Here is a 24,797-nt window from a genome sequence, read left to right as displayed (position 1 = left end):
TAGTTTGGGTTGCTTTTGAGTCGAGGTCAAAAATCAGCATGCCAAGTTCAAAGGGACTCCAAACCTTACAACATTGCTTTCACCTATCACTATGGTCAACCAAGGATGTGATGTCTCCTTTTTGGTCTATTCCAACTTGGCTCAAACTTGACAAGTTGAGATTGAGCTCTTACTCAGAGTCAATGCTCGAACTCGACAAATTGAAAAACTTAAGAAGTTCAAAGATTTTAAAGGATTTAATATGTTTTTCATGCATCATTTAGTCAATTAACATCAAATACACAATAATTAAGATAAATAGAAGCTACTTTTTCATCATAAGATAATTAAGATAAATAATTAAGATAAATAGAAGCTACTTTGCACACATATATATATGTTCAAAGTATATATTTAAATTAGATCTTTATCTATACTACATTGGAATGATCTTATATCATTATGCAAAATTATTCTCCAGTATTATGTTAGTCTCTCTTATTTAATTCATTATGTACTATAAGAGCTATGTGCCTTGATCTTTTCTTCTGAGAATGTTATTGCAAGAAGAGGGAGATTGAGATTCAGAGGGAGCCTAACATTTCATTAGAAGCAACCTTGAAAGGGAGGGAGCAGATAGAGGATGTGATTCAGTCAACCTTCAATAATCTTGGTCATATTAATTTAGAGGGGGTAAACTATGTTGAAATGGATTCTCCAATGATCAATAAATTGTAGCAGTCAAGAGGACTGTGATTCATGAATATGCCTCCTGTCTATGTGATTTTAATGGGCCTATCCCCTGTGTACATCATGAGGAAGTGATGACTTCCAAATGATGTCACTTGTATTTGCAGAAGTTATTGAAAGTTGACGATCTTACTATAACTTATTTTTCTTTTAATGGATATCTTACTATGTCTATGTAGATCACGATAGATTATACTTTGCATGGTGGATGTTTCTATGGTAAACATTATGAGAATGTGTGTGCACATACTGTATAAACATTTTTTTGAGTACATGGTGATGTTATGCAACTTGATGTTCTGGAGGGCCATTACACAGAGTACTTGGTGAATATCACGTGACTTGATGTTCTGGAAGGCCATTACTCATAGTATTTGGTGAATATCTTGCATCTCAACGTTCTGGAAGACCATTACTCAAAGAGTATTTGGTGAATATTATTGATATTCTGGGAGACCAATACTCATGATATCAGAGATGGTATCAAACATTTTTGAGTAATTGGTGAATATCATGTATTCTGGGAGACCGATACTCATGATATCGGATGTGATATCAAACCTTTTCGAGTACTTGGTGAATAATATGTGTTGATATTCCGGGAGACTTATACTCATGATTTCAGAATAATGGAAATCTTCTGATCAAAGATTTCTTTTATATGTCATTCCTAACGTTACCAATGGTGTGATATATGTCTTGTGTTTATCCTCTCTAGCTAAGAGGGAGTGTTGATGTATGGTAACTTTAGTAGGATAAACCTGCGAGATTAATTAATATAATACTGATTCATATATATGTATATAAATTAAGATTATCATTATCATTATATTAATGAATAGACATGTCCCATGAAGGCACATGTCTTCTCTTGGTTTATTCCTCTTTCAAATACAAGAGGTCGCTGCCATTTGGAAAACACATACCAAATGCATGGCAATACTTAGTACATTTGCAGCGATCCCGGAAAACCAACAGTAATATTTCAATTTGTTAATGCCTCCCCCATTATATGTTATCATACAATGCCAACATGCAACAACTCCTTTGTTATGGCTAGGGATGACATGTTTCCAAGCCCTATCCCTTGATACTACAACAAAGTTTGCATAAGGGTTAGATTTAGGCCTAGATCAATACCCTCGGGCTGAGACATGATGTTGCTGCTGCTGCAGTGTATGATATATCATAAATTTTAAAAAAAATCTACAATAAAGAAAATCAAATTTTCAAACATTAGGGCTTCTTACATTTCAAGTTTTTCATCAACATAAATGGAACAAAGCTAAAGACACAAACAAATGTAAACAAAATATAATTCATGAATGTTAAAAAATTTACAAAACAACACAAAGAAATGTAACTTACCTCTTTAAATTTGCTCTAAAAATGGAAATGCAACTCAAGTTTGTAGAAGCTTCCTCCAATTGATTCTTTTAACTCCTCTCAATGCTTATATGTAAGCTACAAGCTGACTCAAACAATCAGCAATCGATATATTAGAGCCAACCAATTTTCTAATCTAATTCCTAAAACCCTAATACTCTTCACTCAAGCCTTTTTTCTCTCTTGTTTGTGTTTGCAAGTGATAGAATGACCTTTGTAGGTTTTAGACAAGGCATACAAATCCAAAAAGCAAATTAAAATCATATAATTTTTTTTGTTTTTTTCACTTTATTATTGTTGGCTAACGGTAGAGTCAGACCAGGGGGACTTGCCAAGTGCGGTGAGCTCATGGACTAGGTCAGTCCAGTCAAACTCAGCCATACTCAACTAAGTCTGAGGCAAGAGGCCACTAGCCTCTGGAAGGTTGACTTGCCTTAGGACTCGTAGAGTTCTTGAAAAACTTGTTGAGCCCTGTAATGCTGATTCCAAGATTCTTGGAGACTGCCAACTTTATTGGAAAGGAATTTCAACAATGGCAGCGAACTCAAGTAAGTGAAATGAGTCCTATGGTTCTTTTTTGAATGTAGTTTCAACACTCTACGAGCTCTCTAGGCTTGTTGGTGAAGTTTGCTTTTTTTGGAAAAACCAAACCATTTTTTTATGAATTTAATATATTGAGAATTTAAAGTTATTTTGGCATGGTTAGAATTCATATTTAGACCATTTTAGTAGTTTCCACAATTTGGTTATCTGGAAATATAATAATTTTGATTAAAAAATTACTCATATGGCTCAAAAAAAAAATTAAAATAAAAGTCACTTTATTATAACTTCTAGACTGATCCCAAAAACGGGTTATGAAAAGAGATTGAGAGGGGTCATTTTCTCATTCTTGATATTACGGGTATTGGATGTTTTCTTGAAACCGAGTTTTGGAGTTTGAGTAGGTTTGTTCAACAAAATTCCTAGGACAAGAATCCTAAGGTGAAGATTGGTTTCAGGTGTGAAAGATCTTCTGTAGCCAATATGGTGTGATTCATTGTGGATTACGAGTTGTGCTAAAAGGATAAAGTTTGAAGTATTGTGGGAATAAAGCAATATCTTGCCAGATTTGCTTAAGTGTGGAAAGATAAATGGCAGCATTTTGGCAACTGGTTTGATAAATGGCAGTATTTTGTCGACTGATTTCCGGTTTTCTGAACTTTTCACATTTGTATTAGGCACAATCATCTATAAATACAGTTTTTGAATGTGGGTAGACAGCATTAGGGTTCTGGGAAGATTGTTGGAGCTGTTTCCTCAAACTGATAATGCAGACCTGTAACAACAATTTCCGATTACTTGTATTGGCAGAATAGTATAGCAGCAGTTCATGTTTGTTGTGAAGATTTAGTGACATCTTAATATGATCAGTATTCACATTGTTTATACTCTTGTTTAATAGCTGAACTTCAAAGTTGCTGTTAACATGTTCCCAGCTGCTTATATCTGATTTAGAGCAATTTGAGTTGATCACAATTCTTGTTTGGGTACTGTTATAAATTTTATTTATCAAATATTATCTTGTATGCAATTTCTAAACTACATTAGCGCTTCCATTTCAAACATCTTAATCAACTATTCAAGACTACATCAATCATAGTATACAGAGATATTGCAATGTCACACAATGGTCAGTTTCCTACCGACAGCTGGGCAAAATGTCTGTTAGCCAAAAAGGTGATTTGAATGTTTAAATCAGACTTCAACCCAGTCATCTTTGTTCAGGCAAATCAACATTCTTGTAAGTGGCAGTTAGGAACATTCTAGGCGAGAACAATAATCCTTTCTATTATGTATGAATTTTTTATTTGTATCAGCAGTAGGGACTGTGTGTAAATTTATAATAAAAATTAATGAGATCAGCCTTTCCTTGCCATTCTTTAAATTTTAGTGATTGTTCAAGTGTGAAATGGATGCATGGCTACTGTTTGTTGTAACAACTATGAGATTAATTGGTAGTTACAGCTTTATAACCATCAAGTTTGAAAATTCTGATGTGCAAAAACAATTCCAACTTTGTTAAAAATTGGCAGGAAAATTTCAGATGCCTTTCAGCATGTTTGCGGCCGTTGTTAGGCCTACAACTCTGATATGTTTTAGACAATTTCACGAGTTATCATGTTTCTGTCACCATATCAACAAACTCTAATATGCAGAGTTGAGCACTTGTGTTCACATGTTGGATCTGAGGATATAAAACCCTTGGATTTGAAGCTCACTGGACATTTTTTTTTGTCTTTTTAGGCATTTTATTCAAACATTGCATTTGGGTTGAAGATCAAGTATTCTGTTTTATTGTAGCATATGTGATTAATATGATATTGGTTCCAGTATATTGACAAACTTCCATTCAATGTTTGTGATTTGTTTTATTTGGTGTGGATTATTTAGATCTATTTTGCCTTGTATAGAGTATTTGTTATGGGTAAGGGTCATTACATCTATGAGAAGCATAGGACCAGGCCGTAAAGATTTCTCATATCTGTCACCACGAGATGATATGCCGATACAATGATAACCTGTAAACAATTTGTTTAAGATATTTATTCAGTATCAACATGTGAAATTCCCTGGATAATTGCATGGTTGCAACTTGAATTCATTTGGGCTAACAAAGGTTTGGGTTTTGTACCTTGGACGTATCCATAGATTATGCACCTCATCCAATGGCATCAAGTCAATATCACACAGGACATACACGAAGAGCTCCATTCAGAACTGTAAGAATTCGCCTAAGGCAATCAGAATATGTCAAGACTTGGAAGCTCAATGAATAGCACAAGAGAGACGAATAGATATGATCAATTGATTGACTGGATTCAACAATGATCAATAATACATCAATAATCAATATGGATACAATGTAGATGTGCTTGAATGAATAGGCAATGCATGATAACTAGGAGATGTGCAAGTGATAACTTATCAACCACTCTAGGTGGAATCACATGTTCACCAAAGCTGTATCATCCTCCTTTGCACAACGAAGTATGTGTAAACATTTGCAACAATGAGAGGATGATAATGTGATAGGAGCACCAAAGGTGGGTCTTACACAAAGTGGAATGAGATAACAACTATTACCACCTAAAGTGGAATTTCTCTTACACTGTGCTAAAATAAAAGTGAATTTGTAATGCATTATCCTAAGTAAGGTTAAGTAAAGTGTAATTAAAAATATTTAATTACACCAACACCCCCCGGCCACCCCCCCCCCCCCCCCCCCTCCTCAAGTGCAACTTAGGGAGTGCACTTAAAACTTACAATGCTGGATGACAATGCAAGATGGGTCTTGACTACAAGGCCATGTTAGGCACCTGTGTGCAATATGTAAGTGCAAAAGCAATGCAATGCAATCTCTCATAAAGTGGAGAAAGAGAGGAAACCTCATGGGACAAAACTCTACCCCAAAAAGAGAGATGAAAACCCACAAGATGCATGGATGAAGGACTCCAAATTCCCCCAACACGACATACACTATTTATATACAATCAAGTATCCTCTCATAGGAAGAAAACAAGGAGATATCATATCACCCCCATAATGAACAATGTCCTGCAAGAACGGCAAGTGCTTGAAGGCATAACGATCAATGCCTACAAACAAAATTTCTCCTTTTGGGAAGAAGATAGACGAAGTATAGATGGAATAATGCTTCCCATTCTGGATAGGAAGTGGAAAAGAGAATCCAGATGTAGTGTGATGATGTCTTTGAAATCTATTCATGTGTTGCCATGTCCTTAGATGAAGAAGATGCCATGAACCAATCAGAACATACCCAAAAGGAGGTGACAAGCAAGGAACCCATGGTAATTGAGTGTGACCAAGCTCCAAAGACAAAGATGTCTCCTCTGGATGAGAAGTAGGAAGAGAGAGAATGTAGCCCTCCCTACCCCACCTACCCCCCCTTCCCCCCAACCCCCTACTCAATGTAGAAGGTACACTAATGGTAGATGCTCTAGGCTCAATGCATAAATTGCTCCATGAAAACTAAACAACGTTTCTCCCCTTAGGAAGAAACAATGCCATAGGCGTATAAATGAAGCCTCCCCAATTTGAAGAAAGAAACCTCATGATGCATAATGCCTCAGGTAATTGAATAGGAGTCTTTAACACATAACCATGATCAACTTGAATCAAGCAATGTGACATGTCATGTGAAGGAAGAGAGTCATGAATGCCAATCTCCAAAGATTCATATGTGGTATCTGAAAATAAAGAGACCTCCTTCGAATGTTGTATCAGAGGATCAACAATCATGTCAAACTCGAAAGAAAGATCAAGTGGAGAATGAAAATGAGGGTTAGAGTCTTACTTGCAACAACTGAAGAAGGATCATCCTCATCAAAGAGAAGATGAGTGTCATCAATCATGTCTCCCAAATCTTCAATGTAGGACTCCACAAACAAACCTGCAATGTCTATCAAGAAGCCATCACATGAAGCTATGCCTCCAAGTTAGTGAATATCCCATTGCACTAAATCACAAGAATTCATGGCTGTAGGAATACAAGTATCATCAAGAGCAACAATAGAAGTGATCTCGACTAGAGAAGTATCTTCAGGGTGTGGAATATTAGTCTATTTTGATAGCATCCGTAAGGCAACATCATCAAAGGGAATATTATCTGCACCATCAAGTGGATTGATACAATTTGCATTTGGAACTTTTGCGAATGGAAGAACATGTAGATCTCCAAAATGCTCCCAAATAGTTTTCCAAATTGTCTGTGGGCATTGAATACCCTTGATCTTGCGGAAGATTTCGGATTCCATAGGAGAGAAATGGACTGATGCTGTCACAAATAAAAATCTGAAATGATCATTCTCAATTTCTCACATGCTGTGATTCCATCATATATTTGGTTCAGGGATGAGCCCATATAGATGAGGCTAGAGATTAAGCCATCTTAAATGGGTGGTGATTCCTTTTACCCATGACTCATAATTATTCCCAGTGAACGTTATGAGAGTAGGATGTGGTGCCACCTTCATGATTACATCACTAGTAAACTTCTCATCACAAATGATAAGTAATACATCAACAATCAATATGAATTGCCTGAATATACATGCAAGTGATAACCTATCAACCACACTAGGTGGAATTGCATGTCTACCAAAGGTGGATCATCCTCCATTGCACAACAGAGTATGTGCAAACATGTGCAACAATTGGAGGATGATAATGTAATAAGAGCACTCAAGGTGGATCTCACACATAAAGTGGAATGAGATAACAAATATCACCACCTAAAGTGGAATTTTGCCTACAATATGCGCTAAAATAAGATGCAAACTCCTAGGTGTCTAATATGCAAACTACTTCATAATGCATTATCCTATGCAAGATTAAGTGTAATTAAGAATATTTAATTACACCAACAAGAACAAACGGCTTATTGCCAGATTTAACAGAGATCTCAACTTCCTTTCCCTATTGGCAAAGTTTTCTGTGGAATGTGATTGAACTTGGGTGTGGTAGTATATTTAATATTTGTATGTTTTTTATTGTTAGACATTCCAGCTTATACAATTCTCTCCATGTTCTGTCTTGCGATCAAGATGTTCTTTCCTATCCAGTTTTGTATTCAAAATTATGAATGCCTTGTGTGTCTTACAAATTTGAAATGCCAGATATAATCTGATATTCTTGTTTAGAGTTTAAGAAGCCAAACTACATGAAAGTGACTGTTTTTTCTTTGATAATATTTGTGACTGGTGTAGCGGGCTATTTCAATTGAAATGCTCGTATTGATAACATAGGAATTTAAGTTCCTCTGGTTTATTTTTTGCAGAGATTCTCGGTACATTTCTTCACCAACTAAACGGAAATTATCGCCATCAAATATTAAAACCACAAGGAAACGCACTCTACATGAAAGGGACAGCTCACCGAGAGGTGTAAAATTTTGTCTGTTGCCATGGAGTTTCAAGAACAATATGATGTTAATTTTTATTTGAAACTAGTTGCTGTGGAGTCTATATTAAAATTAACTTAGCCTTCACTGGAAAGTATTTCCTTTTTTCCTGAAATACATTGCTGAATTTTCAGGGAGAAGTCTCTCCGGAAGTACTTCAGAAAAAAAGCAGGATGTATCTCTGTCTCCTCTGCCTAAGAGAGCTGAACGGTTTGCTTTACAATTGCTTTCTAAATTCAGTCAAGTATTTTGAATTCTAATTGCATTGTATGGTTGCTGCTAAATCAATTTATTAGCAGATAAGTTTACTGGAAAATATTTTCTTGCTTTTAAACAGTACACAGGCTGCTGAAAATCCCAACAGGCAAAGGGTGAGAACATCAAAAGATAAGGATTCAGAGAAGGTTATTCCTACAAGGCAGCATTTTGATTCTAATTTAAAAATTTAGTTGTTATTAAAATGATTTCTTCTTGCATGGCTAATGATTTTATATAAATGATTTAGGCTAAAGAAGAATTGGAGAAAGCCATTCAAACACATGATGATCTAAAAGATGAGGTATGCTAAATGCTTATGTTAATGAGTCAGCATTACCAAACATTTTATGACCTGAGATATGAATTGTTTAAAAGACAATGGGAGGAATTCATCCAAAACATTTTAGCAGAATGCCATTTTGTTTAAGAAACCAAATAATCAGATTTTATATCAGAGAATGTTAAATTATTTTTACAGCTTTCACTAGTTCATTTTTTGTCAAACTTCCATGTGTGCTTCAAAAATAACCAATGAATACCTTGGATACACCAAATATCCTGTAGTTGTGATCTACTTCTGTAATCTATCCAGGATAAGTTGAACATGCATAGGGTTAGTAGCATGGAAGAGGCATACCAGCTTCCTTTAAAGGTGGAGGAAAATGATTTTTTCAGAGAAATAGAGGATCTCAAAGGGGTCCATCATCCCTGTCACATGGTGGCTCTAATTACGGCCGCAGAGAATCATCCTAGGGAACAGAGAAACAAGAAGATATCTGCCAGATTCAATCAAATCAACAAAGAGGAAGGGAATTTCAGCAAGCTAGAGGTTCTAGCAGTGGCAGAGGATGAGAAGGCCAAAGAAGATCTTTCACTTGTTTTTGGTGTGGTGAAGAATGCCATAGAGCATTTGACTGTTCAAATTATAACACACATGATAGGAATCAAGGACTATCCAAATTGAACCTGGTTTAAGCTAAGAATGAAGGATTAGAACAAGAGGTAGCATCAGATGTAGGAGAAAATGTGATGATGAGGACAATGGTAATTCTAGCAAAGGAGAAAGCATAAGAAAAAGGTCCCGATGATTCATGGCTCAAAACCAACATATTCCGCACAAGATGTACTTCAGGTGGAAGGGCATGTCAAGTAATTGTTCATGGAGGTAGTTGTGAGAATATGGTTTCTAGAGAAATGGTAGATAAACTAAATTCATAGTATGAAAGCATCCTTGGCCCCAACATATTGCATGGTTCAAAAATGGAATTAAGTTACAGTAGATAAGAGGTGGCTTATTAAATTGTCCATACGAAATGTCTACAAAGATGAAGTATGGTGCGATGTCATTCCAATGGATGCATGCCATACCTTACAAGAGAGGCCATGACAGCATGCTAGGAAAGTTACTCGTGATGGAGAGGAAAACACACGCCTTTTGGAAGGATGTATATAAAGTAATTCTATTTCACTGTGCCACACAAGTATCTCAAGTTATTGTTTGCTGCAACTAGTTGAATTTGTCTTGGCTCACACATGGATTGACTGAGATCGCTCACCACATAACAAATATCTGGTCCTGTATTGACTAGATAAATCAATGATCCAATCAACTGTGTACATGGTGGGATATACCAAATCTGAGCTAGCTGCAGGATTATTCAACTTCAAATTTGTTTCCATAGGTGTAGACATGGACTCACATTCCATCATCTCAAATCTCTTCAAGATATAGTTGGTGTATTTCCCTTGACTAAGAATAATCTCATTGGGTCTTTTGCCACATTTCCAGCCCTAGAAAGTAATACTTAAGATCGAGAACCTTCATCTCAATCTTAGAGGCTAATTCTTTCTTGCATTTGATGATGAGATGATTTGTTCCAGTAAGAAATAAATCATCAACATGAAGAACCAACATCAACTACCTTGAAATAAAGATGGGAATTTGCAACATTCTTGGAGAATCCCAAGCTCATCAATTATTAATCAATCCTTACATACCATGCACAAGGTGCTTGCTTAAGGTCAGATCTGCATACTTGAGACTCCTTCCCATGAATCACAAAACCATTTGGTTTCTCAATGTACACTTCTTCAGTCACACCATTAATAAATGCAGTCTTTACATCCATTTGATGGAGCTTCCATCTTCTAGCTGGTGCAAAAGCAAAACAGTCCTAATAGATGTATATCGAGCAACGAGAGCAAATGTATCCGCATAATCTATTCCCTTCTGAGAGAATCCTCTTGTGGCAAATCTTGCTTTGTACTTCTCAATGGCCCCATCAGTTGCATGCTTGATCTTGAAAACCCGCTTGAAAGATACAACTGATTTTCTTTTAGGCCTTGGTACAACATCCCTAACATCATTCTTGATATAGACTGGTATTCTTCTGGCATAGCATCTATCCACATCTACCGATTGGATACCTACTCAAAGCTAAAAGGCTTAGACTCAATGATGTGACTCATTAATGCCACATATCCTGGAAACTTTTGTGGTCTCTTGCTTTCTCTAAAGGTGCCATGAGGAGCTTCATAGTTTTTCTGCCTCTTGCATAGTTTGTCTAGCCCATAGAGGTCTCTTTCAACCTGTAGCAATACTACTTGGCTCATCATTTAGCTCTATGGGATCAACTGGATCGATGATCTATCCTGGTTTAGTAGATTCTCTCTGAATCTTAGTAGAAATGTCCATATCTTGAGGTGTCTCCTGTTCTTTGTTGTCTATCTCCATGTAAGACCCTTACTGATCTTTTGGAGGCTACTTCCTCTTCGCAAGATACATCCCTGCTGAACTCAATTTGTTTCTACTGTGGAATATAGATCCTTTAGGCCTTTGAGGATTCACTGCAACCCGCAAATATTCCTTTCTTACCTGAAGGTTCTAATTTAGTTTATACAATGTCTACATTTCAAATCAAGCACAAATCAGGTAAAAAAATAAAAAACTACATACGAACATTGGAAGGAAGGCTTGCATCAATGAAGTATTTCTAGGTTGTAGTAAGCAACTGTTATCACGAGAGATTGCATAAAGTTGTTTGAAGTACAAAAGTGAGGGTTGATGAATAAAGACATCAGAAGGATATAGTACACAAAGAAAAGTTTTAAAGAACTAGAGTTAAGAGGAATAAATTGAAACATGAGAAGTTGAGCAAGGAAATTTAAGAGCTCCATCAAAGGTACCACCTAAGATTCCATCCCAAAGTTTGATTTTTGGAGGCAAAGACACAAAAAGTTAGACAAGATGAATACTTGCTGATACAAATGAACATGCAAATCTGTATTTACTTTCCAAAGTTGAACAAATAACTTTTTTGAAGCAAGTGATGATAAGAACTGGATCAAGGTTATGAAAGAGGAATCGGATCAAATTGAGAAAAATGAGGCTTGGGAACTTGTCCTAAGACATAAGGACAAGAATGTTATTGGAACCAAGTGGGTTTTTGGAAACAATCTAAATGAAGACGAGTAACTCACAAGTGAAAAACTCAGACTTGCGTGCAAAGGCTTGGCACAAGTTAGAGAAATAGACTCAGAAGAGATGTTTGCCTTTGTCACATGACTACAAGGTATCAAGATGTTATTAGCTCTTGCTAGTTTCAATAATTTAGAGTTTATTGGATGGACATCCAATTGACTTTTCTAAATGGAATATAGAAGAGAAAGAAGTGTATACTGAGCTTTGTTAGAGAATAAAGATTATGTTTGTAAATTAAAAAAAGGCTCTTTATGGACTAAAGAAAGCCTTGAGAGCTTGGTATTTAAGGTTGGACAAACATCTTCAAGCAAAGGGTTTTGAAAGAGGAATTGCAGACAACAGTTTATACTAAGAATGATTGAGATAATTTTGATTGATGTCGTCTTGTAGATGGCATCATTTTTGGAGGAGAGTGCGAATGAATGTGTGAAAACTTTGCTTTCAGCATGCAAAGGAATTTGAGATGTCAAGGATGGGTGAGTAATTTTGTTGCTTTGTTTGCTAATCTCTCAGTGAGATGTTGAAGAAGTTCAGGATGGAAGATTGTAATCCAATAAGTACTCTTATGGTTACTAGTTTTCTATTAAGGAAAGATGATGAATATCCTGCAGTGAATCAAACTATGTTCAAATTTGTGATTGGAAGTTTGTTATATCTAACAGCTAGAGGACTTGATATTATGCATGTAGTTGGTTTGGCGGCACAATTTTAGGCAGCTCCAAAGGAAGCCCATATCAATGTAGTAAGAAGAAAATTGAAATATTTGAGGTTGACTATGAATTTTGGGTGTGATATAGATGTGTCAGTTCCTAACTACTAATGATGCACTGATTTCAGTTAATATCTATCCATAGTTAATTCTATATACCGATGCGAATTTTTCTTGTGGATTTTGCTTTCTTTGATGGTGGTCAGACTGTAGTTGATAACGGCTTGCAGTATACAAATGTGTTTGGTGCAAATCTTGATACATTGGTTTGAGCCCTAAAGAAGTCAAGCTTTCGTAATCTACCAATAATCATAGGAGAAGTTGGTTGGCCAATAGATGGGGAAAGAAGTGCCAATATCAATTATGCTCAAAGGTTTAGTCAAGGTCTTTTGAAGCATTTAATGAGAGAATGGAAACAGTGGGGTTGGTCGGAAGAAGCTATGGTGACGGTGGTATAGTCGAGCTTGGACGGTAAGATTCTAAGATTCAGAGCGATGGTATGTCTAAACTGTAGGAACAAAATTTAGTTGCCAAGCGCCATATTGGAAGCACACCAGCTGTAATGCCGTGTAGGACAAAGAAATTGTTACTGTGGGAATCCAAAAAAAAAAGAACACTACCACTCTGTTCAAACGTCACCTGGCACTCCATGCGAATTAAGAATAACCTTGATTAGAAGGAAAACGTAATGGCTGAATAGCAGGGAACGTGTCCTTACATATTCAAGATTTTAATTTGTGAGGTGCCGAGTGTATTGCAGAGCTGGAAATAGAGATGAGACATGTCCGGATGTATTAATAAACTCGTTGTTGTTACGGGGATGCTGGACCAATAGGTAACATCTGGTTGATGATATGGTGGAAACGACTGCAAAGCCTTCCTGTGGTTTGTTGTAATTGAGCGAAGGAGGGTGCCATGTGTTTGGAATGTTTTGGAGAATAAAGAACAACTGACTTTAATTCTTGATTGCAAGTCTCGCAACAAAATACACATAGGATTTCGTGATAATTACGAGGCAGAGGTTTTGATGGGGAAGGCATCTTGTTGTTGATTGGCCACTAGCATGGAGCATTCGATTTGATGGCATGGCCTCAAAATATTCCAATTTTTTCTTGGTGAACCCGACAATAAGACGTTTTAGTTGTCATCAAAAAATGTTGAAAGTTTGAATGTGTGACATGGACTTCATATGTTGTTTTGAGACTATCCATTCCTTGAAGCAGGGATTGTTGCGGTTCTTCCCAAGCCATACCTCCTGATAGGAGACTCCAAATATTAGTATTGGTATCATCATTTAATCTTCAGCAGCTCCCATAGTTTCACCAAGCATTAGCACAAAGTTTACTAGGAATTTGGGTGTTCAAAGAAAAGCTTGGTTAGGATCACGGTGGTGATTACCTTTTGCACTGTCCATATATACGTTGGCAACCATTTGCAGTGGGATTCACCTTCTTAGAAGTCACAGATTTTTATTTTCCCATTTCTTGTTGGAAGCCTTTATGACTACAATACTGGACCAGTTGCTCATTTAAGCTATGCATGGAATTTGAATGGGTATATGAGCTGCTGCTGTGGGATACATATTTATATAGTTGTTCTGTTGCAATAGTGTCGAGGATCATTAATGCTATAGGTTCAATACTCAAACAATATTGGTGAAGTTATAGGGTCTCCGGCATATCGAGCAGGTGGTACAGAGATTAGTGGCACCTACATAAGGAGCATAATTTCTGTTCTTGGAATCTTCAATTTATTCAGTGATTCTTCAGTGATATATTCGGTTTTAAACACGAGCAAAACTACAGGAAAATTTGTTTGCAATTTCGTAAGCTTGGATAACCTAAGGACTTAACATTAGAGCTTATGAGACATTCAGGGATACACAATATCATTAAAATAGAGTAGGTTTCTTAATTAGGTTTCTAGCTCTTTGAGGAAATTTAAGACTGCAAAAACCAAACATTGGTCTCATATAATAACATGGACAAAAATGTTCATCACAACAGGCTTTGACAGTTTGTTTTTAGGTTTTGAAAAAGGATACAGTCAGATAGTACCATTAAGTGTTTTAGCGTTGCTAGACTGCCGTTGGGTAGATACTATCAGGTTCAAGAAGCAGATCAAACTGCCTGGATTACAAAATCAGGAAAGGTACCATGAAGTTGCAAGTGCAATTAGCTCAGAATTCAGACTACGTTATAAGAGCAGAAATACTCGACATTTAGGGAGAGTACAAAGAACTTCCTACTTGAATCCAAAATGATTTATCATGGAATGACTACTTGGATTTTTATCTAGGGCAGCGAAATATGACTGATATGGCAAAAAGAAAGTATCTAGAGTTGGTCCAGGATCTCTTTGCAAAAAAACAACACACAGTGGTATACGAAGAAATTCCGATAGACTAGAATTATCATTAGGATGATCTTGAAATAGAGGAGCAGACAACTACCAAAGATGGGCAGCCTTCCCACGATCACATAGAAGATGTTACACGAGGTACAGGTTTCTTCGTTGGTGACTTGGAGGTGAGCTTTGTCAAGCAGAATAATGAAGTAGATTGCACACAAGGTAACAATAGTTTGGGACCTTGGCATCATGAACCATATATTCATGATACTCAGAACATGAATTTAGATGAACAACCTAGGATGACATTGCAAGACAATGAACAGTTTTAGGAGGGAGATAATGAAACACATGCCTTACAGAATCAATTGAAGGTCAGTAAAGACATGGTTGTGGCATCCTTGGTGCAGTATGACAGTACCCACGAGTTGGTTGAGGAACTCTATAGGAAGATCCCAAGGGAAGGGGAAGGTGATTGCCATGTGGCTGATTTACAGAAGGTCAAAACAGCCCTCGAGTCTATGAAATCAGATTACTTATATACGTTGTCCGACGGGGATTACATTCTCAAGGTTGCTGAGATTTATGTAGCACAGTCAAATAGGGAAAAGGATGAGATTGAAGATCTTAACAGGACGCTTAAGTATGTTTGGGAGGCATTGAGTGAAACTCAATTTTCTCTATAGAAGGTAGAAAATCAAATCAAGCTCATGGAACACTCTCGGGAACATGAGAATAGAATGAGGCAGGAGTTCTTCCAAGAAGTCATTGACGAACTTGAGAGCATTCAATAGATGTATGACTTGGATAGCTGCCCCAAACAATTAAGTAGCAAAACTTTAGAACAATTTCAGCTTGTTGACAACCCTTTGTTTGAAGTTGTTGCTGATTGGACGTCCGACAATCCTCTTTTTGTGTTATATGAGGGATCATCTCTTGTTTTCCATGAAGAGGAAGAGCTTGATTTCAGACTTTGGGATCCTGGCTCAGATTCTAGCAGTGAATCTGGATCTCAGCATGGGAATGATGAATCAACTTTTGTTGCTTATCACTTGACGTGCCCCAACATATTCTCCGATTTCACCCCATTCAGAAGTTGGGTGAATTCTCTTCAACAACCTCTGAACAGTTCTCGGTGGAGTATTTATGTGAGGTTTATGGTTATATTCTCAGCATCTTTCATATTCATAGCACCTATACGCTTGGGAATTCTCCAAGTTTATGCTGACAGTATGAATTCTAATGTCCACAACTCATTTCTTACATCATCCATTTAGGTCAGGTCTTCACATTCTTCTGGATTATACATGGACACTGGATATATTTCTATATCATCATAGTAGCGAGGCAGCATAACAGAGTTTGGGATCCAGGTGTTGGTAGTTTGTATCTATGGTTGGATGAGGATTTTATTGTGGTCCTATTTAGTTTGAGGTTGATTATGGTGATGATTAGTGTTGATCAGTTTATAGGCGCAGTGTTTCTTCAAAGAGTAATATGGGATCCAGGAATTTAGTTGACAAGTGTTTTGCAGATTGGTATCGTGCTTCACAGTTTGGCCGAGCTTGTTGTCAGTTTGGGCTACTGGATTAACTACCGATTTATATGGGATCCTGGTACATATTGCTTGGGGGCAAGCAATCTCAAGGAGGGGAGATTTGTAATGTCCCTTTTTTGGGGACATTAGAAATATTAAGAAGGGACAAATTTACAATATTAAATTTGACTATGTAAGCTGGAAATTATTATTAAAGGTCAAATTAATATTCCATGTGGTCACAAGAGGACAAGGAGAGATAAAACGAAAAACCTAGGAAGGAAGTCGAACGGTCACCGTTGCGAGAGTAAAAGGAGAAGAAACCCCTTTCTTTTGGGGCATGCTTGATTTTATGAATCAGTTCAGTTTTCTCTCTTGTGAGAGTTTTTAGAAAGCTTCAGCTTTCACCTAGTCTGAGGACGTAGCCTGTCGTGCTTGCAGATAGTGGACACAAACCCATTGTCACGGGAAACATCAGTTCAAATGTTTCATTCGCGCATACAAGTTCTTATTTTAGCATTCAATCTAATTGTTAATCTGTATTTAAGATTGGGTTTTGTATTGGTTATTGTATTGCTGTTGTAAAATGCAATAATGTATTTGAAAGAGTTATAAGAGATTGCTGGTTTTATCGTACCAGTTTGTAATTCATGGTTATATGTTCGACATCTTGAATGTTATTTTGGAAATAACGAATTGGTATCTTGTGGAGAAGTCTTTGGTTTTATTGTTGTCTCGTATTGCATGTTCTTATAATGGAATCTGAATATTATATTCATAAAGAGGTTGGATAAATGCTGGTTGGTTTTTCTACTATTTTCGATTGTATTCGTAATACATCTGCAATATTCAGTTTTAAATATACTGAAAAAGGGAAAAACGAGATAATATCCGATTAGGGATATTACAGATTTGACATGTGTCTCTTTTCCAGAGACTTTCCATGAAACTTCTTATCCTTTCTTACTTTGGCCCAAAATAGATTTGATTGGGAATATGTGCCTTTGCTTTTGGGACTTTCTTTAGAAAAGCTATTATTTTAAAATTTTGGCTTGAAATAGGATTGAGGCCATTGATTTAGGATCCTCCAACGATTGTAATTAATAGGGATGTTGCCTCCATTCCACCATTCAATAATTTTGAGGAAAACTATAATGATAAAAAGTGGGATAAATTTGACCGTCAAGTTTGATAATCAATTAGGATCCATATAATAATAATAAAATCATGGTTTCCAGGTATATGTACTTTTGTCCATGATTTTCATCAATAATGAAAGATTCGCCAGGATTTTATAGAATTTTCATAGTTGAAAAAAAATCGCTAATAAAATTATTTTTTTCCCTACTCAAAAATTTATTTGCCAATAGAAATTAATTGTTTTCCCTTGAACTAATGTTTGATTCGCCAAAATTTTATACAGTTTTCCAAAAGGAGGTTTCTTAAAGTTATCCCTGCACAACTTATAGAGATGCAGATTGGGTGCACCATGTTGACAACAAGAAAGCACTAGTGGAGAAGCATTCTTTCTTGGCAATCACCTTGTATCTTGATTAATCAAGAAACAAGCATCAATTTCACTATCTACAACAAAAGACATAATATATTCTGGCAGCAACTTCTTGTACATAAACTCTATGGATGGAACAAACTTTGAAAGATAAAAAAATTGAATATGAGATTCCCACCCCATAATCTATGATATTACAAGTGCCATCAACAAGTCAAAGAATCTACTTATGTGTTGAAGGGCACAAGATATTCGGATTATCATTTTTTGAGGGAGCAAGTACTTGAGCAGCCAGTAAAGGTGGAGTATGTTGCTACACTAGATCAAATCACAATTATATTCACAAACCTCTTCCAAAAGAGGCTTTTGAGTACCTTAGGGAGAAATTAGGAGTGATGTCAATCTCATCCATTTGCTAAGTTCTTGTAGAGAAGCATGTAAGCACGCAGAGTTATCCATTACCTTGTTCAATTAGCCCCATATACCCTTCGCAATTGATGTCAAAAGGGGATAAGTAGACTAAGAGGGGACATTCTAATCAGGTGGAGTTATATGGCCAATTGCTTTTAGAAGATTATTCTTACAAGGTTATGTCAATTACAAAGGTGAGAATTCATTTATGCAAGAAAATTTTAAGTATCCTTTGCCTGAGTCTTAATGCAATCTGATATTAAGTCTTTATGTTGGCCAACCTACTCTTGTCTGGATGGAGAATATTAAGTCTTTCTGCTGGCTGACCTGTTCCTTGATTTTGTTTAATCAAAATAAGATAAAATAAAATATTTGCTCAAAGGGCTGATCACATGCCTTGAGCGACCATTTTTATTAAAAAAAGGCTGAAATAAAAGCAAGTAAATTGCTGGTCGACCTTATGGGAAGTGGTGATCAGTCTTGGGCAACAATATATAAATATTAATTTACATTTCTCGCTGACCTAGTGTTGTTGAGTGCCTGATATTGGAGGGAGATTTAGTTTAAAATAATTGTTTTTATATCTTTCTTGGTTGACCTATGTGTGGAGATACAACTGTTGGTGAAAAGGCATCTTCTGGGTGCACAAAAAAGAGGTGTTTGAGGATCATTTTGACAATCATTCAGTGCATATCTTTCCTATTCCAAGAGCAGATATTGAGCACAAGAATGAACAGAGATCAGACTTTTAAAGAGCAGAAATGAAAAGTATACCTAATGCAGATTTTGGTGAAGATAACTTTCATATTTGAGAGCATTTATTTCAGATCTCCATGCAGATCTGAGTGGGATTATTTTGTAGAATAAAGACAAAAGTTCCTGGCAGATTTTGTTGATGTCCTTGAAGGGATCTAGAGCAGATCCAACAACACTATTAGCATATTGCATTTCGAAGGTGGTGATTTGTTTTGCAAAATCAGGAGGTTGGTACCTCTCACTCAAAGCAATTTGCATCTCATGCTGAGTTGATGCTTAGGGAAGAGGACCCAGTAGTTGAGCACCCTAACTTTGTCCTACGTGGAAATTTCAAATCACTCCCATTTTTTTATAGTAGCTTACTTGGCAAGTCCCCTGCTTATAACTAAGGTTTCAAAGCCACATCATCAAATACGATACCACATCAGTATGCTTTTTGCCAAAGTGTCCAAAACAGCCCAAAGACCAATAGTAGTGCATTAGGGACCCCCATATTTGTGCAGCTGATGTTGCATCACACAATTGGTTGCTTTTTAAAAAAAGGGACACATTTAATTCAGTTATGTGCAAGGTTGCATGGGCACAGGGGTACTTGGGTAGTTAGGAAACTGGTACTAGTACAAGTACCCCTATTTTTCAAAATAGGGGACATGGGTACTTGGGTATGTCAAACTTTCTTTTTAAATATAATTTTATATTTATAGAAAATTTGAAAATCATGACAATGGTTTTTCAAAACAAGAACAGTGATAAAGTTTGCAGATGTAATGTATTGTTTTCAGTTTCAGATTTGCAATATGTTTGTAAGCAGTAGTAATTATATATGATAAATGTTTTCGATGCTTAACAGAGAAGGTAGACTATAAACATGAGCAAGAAGATCCTAAATCATATAAGTTATAACAATGACATATTGCAAATGATAAACTTCTGACATGAACAGTTATATAGTTTACTGTTAATCAGTATTGTATCAAAAGTTTCAAACTGATTACATAGTGAATTAAGCTTGATAAACAAAAAAGCTGATACACAAACAAAAAACTGAAACAAAAATCAGAAATCTTAATCAAGGTCTTGAGCAATGATGCTCTCCACTGAGTACCCAGTACTTGGGGTACGTGTGCTTGGTACTTGGGTATGTAGGGACGCGTCCTACGGGTGCGGGTATGCTTACCCATGCAACCTAGGTTATGGGTAATCATCATTAGCAAAAACAACTTTAAAGTCACAACTATTGGTACAGTGTTGTCAACAATGTTGGATATTAAATCAGCAAGTGTGGGTGTTAAGTTAACAACTGCTATCACAACTGTTGGAACGTGTTTTGGTACTAGGTCCTCTCCCCTAGTGGAGGGGAGTGGTGTCTTCTGTGGGATTGTGCCAATGAAGCTTGTGAGAAGATTTATATATAGTGCAATATTTGTTGTGACTTTCTCCTGCAAGAATTTCTACATTATATCGTGTGCACATCTTATATTCTTCATTTCTACATCTTGTGATTATTGCTCTGTGACTGCTAAAGTTTAATTAGTTGAAAATTGTTGTATTCTGATTCAGCCCCACCTTTTCTACCCCTCCCATTATAAGTGTGTATTTTATGAAAGGCATGGCACCCCTCAAATGTTGGCAATGAATGAGCAAGTTAACTGACAAACTAGGTGGTTAACTAGACAACTCAGCCATTTAAATTAAGGCATGCTTAAACAGCTAACTGGCCACACATCTGCCTTAGTTTCTGCCTATGTTAATCCAGTCCTAATTATCTGAAAGTAACTACACTACCCAATTTGCCGCACCTATGTTGACAGACCAATGACTAAACAATTGGGGATGGAACATTCACTTTGACAGACCAATAACTAAACAATTGGGGATGGAACATTCACTTCCTACCTAAAACTATTGGTAGAATGCTTGAGAATACCCAGACAATGCTGTGGATTGAAAGGGAAACAAAGTAGTTCTTGATGTTCAAGTATCTCTAGTCCTTCTCAAGTATATCCTGTGCAGGTAGATTCCTCCATCATGTAAGAACAGTTAAATTGGACTTGAGAGAAAAGACCTCCACACCATTTCCTCAAATTATGCCGTTCACCATACCAATCAAATGTTGCAATCTTGGTCCAATTGGTGCTGATAGATGGGCTCAAAACTTCTGCTCCTTCCTCAACTGTGATAGAAGGCCAGGCTAGCATTTTTATCATATATGCATCGTTGTACCCTTGATGCATTGGATAGTGAATCCCATGAAGTCCTCTGCAAACTGCTCAAGCTTATGCTTTTGTTGCCTTCTGCTGTTCTAATTCATTGGTTTCATTCTCAAACTCACATGGTAACTGCCTTATATTTTTTCAAGGCCTGAGATCTTGTTATGTGTTTCTTGGAAGCTGATAGGAACTGGTACAATATCTCTTTTGCTTACAACATAATGCATTGATTTTTGATAGTGTTTACTAAGGACTACCCTGTTCTAATGTCATAATTCATTGATAGTACCACCAAAGTAAGAGCATTGAATTTGTGTAGCTTCTGCTTTGTAATGTCCCCAATGTTTGAGTGGCAATTAATTCAATTAATTTTTATTCAGTTGTGTTGCAGTATCCTTCAATATTGTTGGAGGGTTGTGTTGCAATGTCCCTTATTGGGACTGGACTTAATTTACTCAAAAATTCCCAATTAGGGTTTGGATTGCACTTTGGGATGGCAACTTATAATATTCCCTACTGCAACAAAGCCAGTCCCAATGATTAATCATACATCACTATGCATCTAAATCTGATTAAAGAGAAGCCATTGATTCATGATACCAATTAAGCTCTGATTCATTACTTCTCTCCTAATTACTAACCTTAAGAAGGATGGTAGATTACTATGCCAAAGGTGCATGAAGCAGTCTGCAAGTGGGCTCCCTCAAGGCTCTTACCCATCTTGTAACCTACCTGTCATGTGACCAAATTTACTTTGCCTTTTTATTCACAAACTCCCTATCCTCTTAACTGTAATTAGTGAGTGATTAAGAAATTAGCTAAGCATATATTATTGCCTTATATTTTTTGAATATATACATATATATAAAATAATATGTAACATAACTGAGATATATTATATAATACTAATTTATTATTTTTAACAGAATTATATATAAAATATATTAAACCTATAATGATTCTTTATCCTTACTACGGCCCATATATAATATTCTGTAAATCAGAATTCATTCTTACAGCACACTTTGCTGTCTACCATGCTTGCCGCTCATATAAAATACTTATTTCTTTCCATATTTCTTGTGAAAAGTAACATCTATTATATAACCTCTTCTCTATAAATAACTAATATATATATTTCAGACTCGTATCTTCCATGATCAGTACAAAATTGTATCTTTTGTATTCTCCCGTACGATGACAGTATATGTTTATAAGTATGATTTGTATTCCCTCCATTTTATATATGCTCCTGTTTAATGATTGTATGGGAACGATCTTTGATCCCCTTTGATATGTTATGATGGAATATGAACTTGGGTCGCCTCCTTTTATTAAGAAATAAATTGTACCGTTATCCTTTATCAACTGTTAACATCATGGTAATTACTCTATAGTAATAATAACTGCCTATTAGAATTAATATCTTTAATGAAGATCACCATTATCTATTAACATATCTAATATTGACTTTCATTTGTAAATGAGAGGTGATTGTCTCCCATATAATCCTGATGTGTATTACGCCATTTGATTCCTTCCAGTAATCTTTAGACAAGGGGATCGCTTGTCTAATATAATCACCCTTCACCACTAGTCGCTGCAGATTATTTGTAAATCATGTATCCTTATTTGTGGTCTTTGGCCTTTGTAAGATTGAGACAGTTACATAGTCACCACTCATTGAATGTGATACCCTATCTCATGTCTTCTCCATGTTCTACAAATGATGTGGAAGTTACCAAACATACATTTTGGAACACTCCAATACTCCTTAGTATGAATGCAGCAAACGCTAATAACTTTCCACAACCAGTCGTCATGGAGTCATTTATAAGTATAGTTTAGGTCTTATTGAAGGCCGTGTGATATACGCTATTGTATCATTACCTCAAGTCATCTGGTCTTTGCAACAACTGAAATGTTTGACTATCGTTTGTGATTCTTTTTTCTTTATAGCTTTTCATATTATGGTTGCTACTGTTCTAATGTGTTTTGGTTTTAACGAAACATTGACAAATCTTTGCTTTTTCTGTCATAACTGATGCATAATCTATTTCTGATTGCTGTAAAAATATGAACTTATTATAGATACCAATGATTTTGATCTTGAGGATGTCAATGTTTTTGATAAAGCGAGGATGCCAATGTTTCTATGGTAATATTAAAAAACAGGACTTTGTTCATTCGTAGTTCTGACCTTTGATTGAACTGTGTTAACTTGTAAATATATTGTATATTATATTTGATTATTATTTTTTTGATAGGTAAAAGGTCTAGGTCATATTGAATCACTCAATATTCTGTGGATGTTTATACAAAATAGATGTGTATAGTACATGAAGGAGATCTCTCCTTCCCCTTGATACTGGTCCACCGATAACTTTCTGGTTCTCAGATAAATCTTCAAGTGTCTCTAAAGGATGCTTCATCTCTTCAATATTGATCCTAACTGAATGGATCACCCCTCATGTTGCTTGCAACCTGCACACTGCAACTCACAAACTTCCACTAGCTATGTTCATTAGTAATAGCAATATATCACTTCTTGTAAAGTTACAACACCTTATATATGTTGTTTTATGAGTAAAACTATGATGCAATAAGGAGAAAGTAAAACTAAATACATATCCTTTGAGCCTTTTAGTTAAAAGATGTTTCTAGGAATGACTACAACATAGTGAAAGAGTGAATACAAAGTCTGCAATCTGTACTTTTAACAATGCAGGCAGGGACAAAGTTAAGCTAACCATAGGGTATATTCACAACAGTTGCGAGCATACTAGAACCAATCATCAAAATTGATTAAGCGAAACGTAACTGAAACCATGTTCACATATGCCATAGAAACAACCATTATGATGTAGGCAGAAGTTGTGGTCTCACAACGCATGCCCCATTTTGGACTCAAAATGGGGACCCCCTCTTTTAGGTGAGAGATCCCTTTCTCTAGAATAAGGCACCCAGTCAGGCATCTTGGTGAATCGAGATCTCCCTCTGAGTCTAGGTCATTCTAGGGTGTCCGGTCGGTTGCTCCCGAACATTGTGATTTGGTCAAAAGGTCTTTTTTTCCCAAAGTCAGTCAAAAGTGCGCATAGGTGCACCTAGCATACCTACGCACCCATTTAGGGTGCACAATGTGCACTCATAATATGTGGAGCCACAAAGTGCACACATGCGCACCATCGGAGGTGGGTACATTCGCACCCAATAGCTCCTTGGCCTATAAATAGGGACCACCCCTCTTTTCACTTGTTTGCCTTGTGATTCCAGAGTGCACACCCTTGCAGCCCCACACCTCCGTAGTCTGCACGTTTGACCCTCGGTCTCCTAACCTTTTAAAGGTAAAGCTAAAATGCGCACAAGCCCACTTGCACAGGTATGCACCCTTGCAAGGTGCGCATTATGTGCAAGAATCATGAAATGCATACGCCTCCTCATACATAAAGGTGCACATGTTGCGCACATGCACATGTGCGCAACATGCGCAATTCATTAC

The 24,797-nt window shown here is 36.5% G+C and overlaps 1 protein-coding gene across 11 annotated transcripts in view; it reads left to right on the top strand.

Moving 5' to 3' along the window:
- The window catches only part of LOC149551696 (RNA-binding (RRM/RBD/RNP motifs) family protein), a 100,521-nt gene that overhangs the window by 55,288 nt on the left and 20,436 nt on the right, over positions 1-24,797 (top strand). For all 11 annotated transcript variants that reach the window (XM_089787217.1, XM_089787219.1, XM_089787222.1 and 8 more), the window contains 4 exons: positions 7,955-8,058; positions 8,212-8,287; positions 8,415-8,481; positions 8,583-8,636. In XM_089787217.1, the coding sequence (XP_089643343.1) occupies positions 7,955-8,058; positions 8,212-8,287; positions 8,415-8,481; positions 8,583-8,636 (301 nt within the window). The remainder of the gene's footprint in view (positions 1-7,954; positions 8,059-8,211; positions 8,288-8,414; positions 8,482-8,582; positions 8,637-24,797) is intronic.

The sequence above is a fragment of the Cupressus sempervirens genome, chromosome 6 (assembly GCF_028749045.1).
Source record: "Cupressus sempervirens isolate cs-2001-9-10 chromosome 6, ASM2874904v1, whole genome shotgun sequence".
Lineage (NCBI taxonomy): Eukaryota > Viridiplantae > Streptophyta > Pinopsida > Cupressales > Cupressaceae > Cupressus > Cupressus sempervirens.
This window is presented reverse-complemented; position numbering and strand designations above follow the sequence as displayed.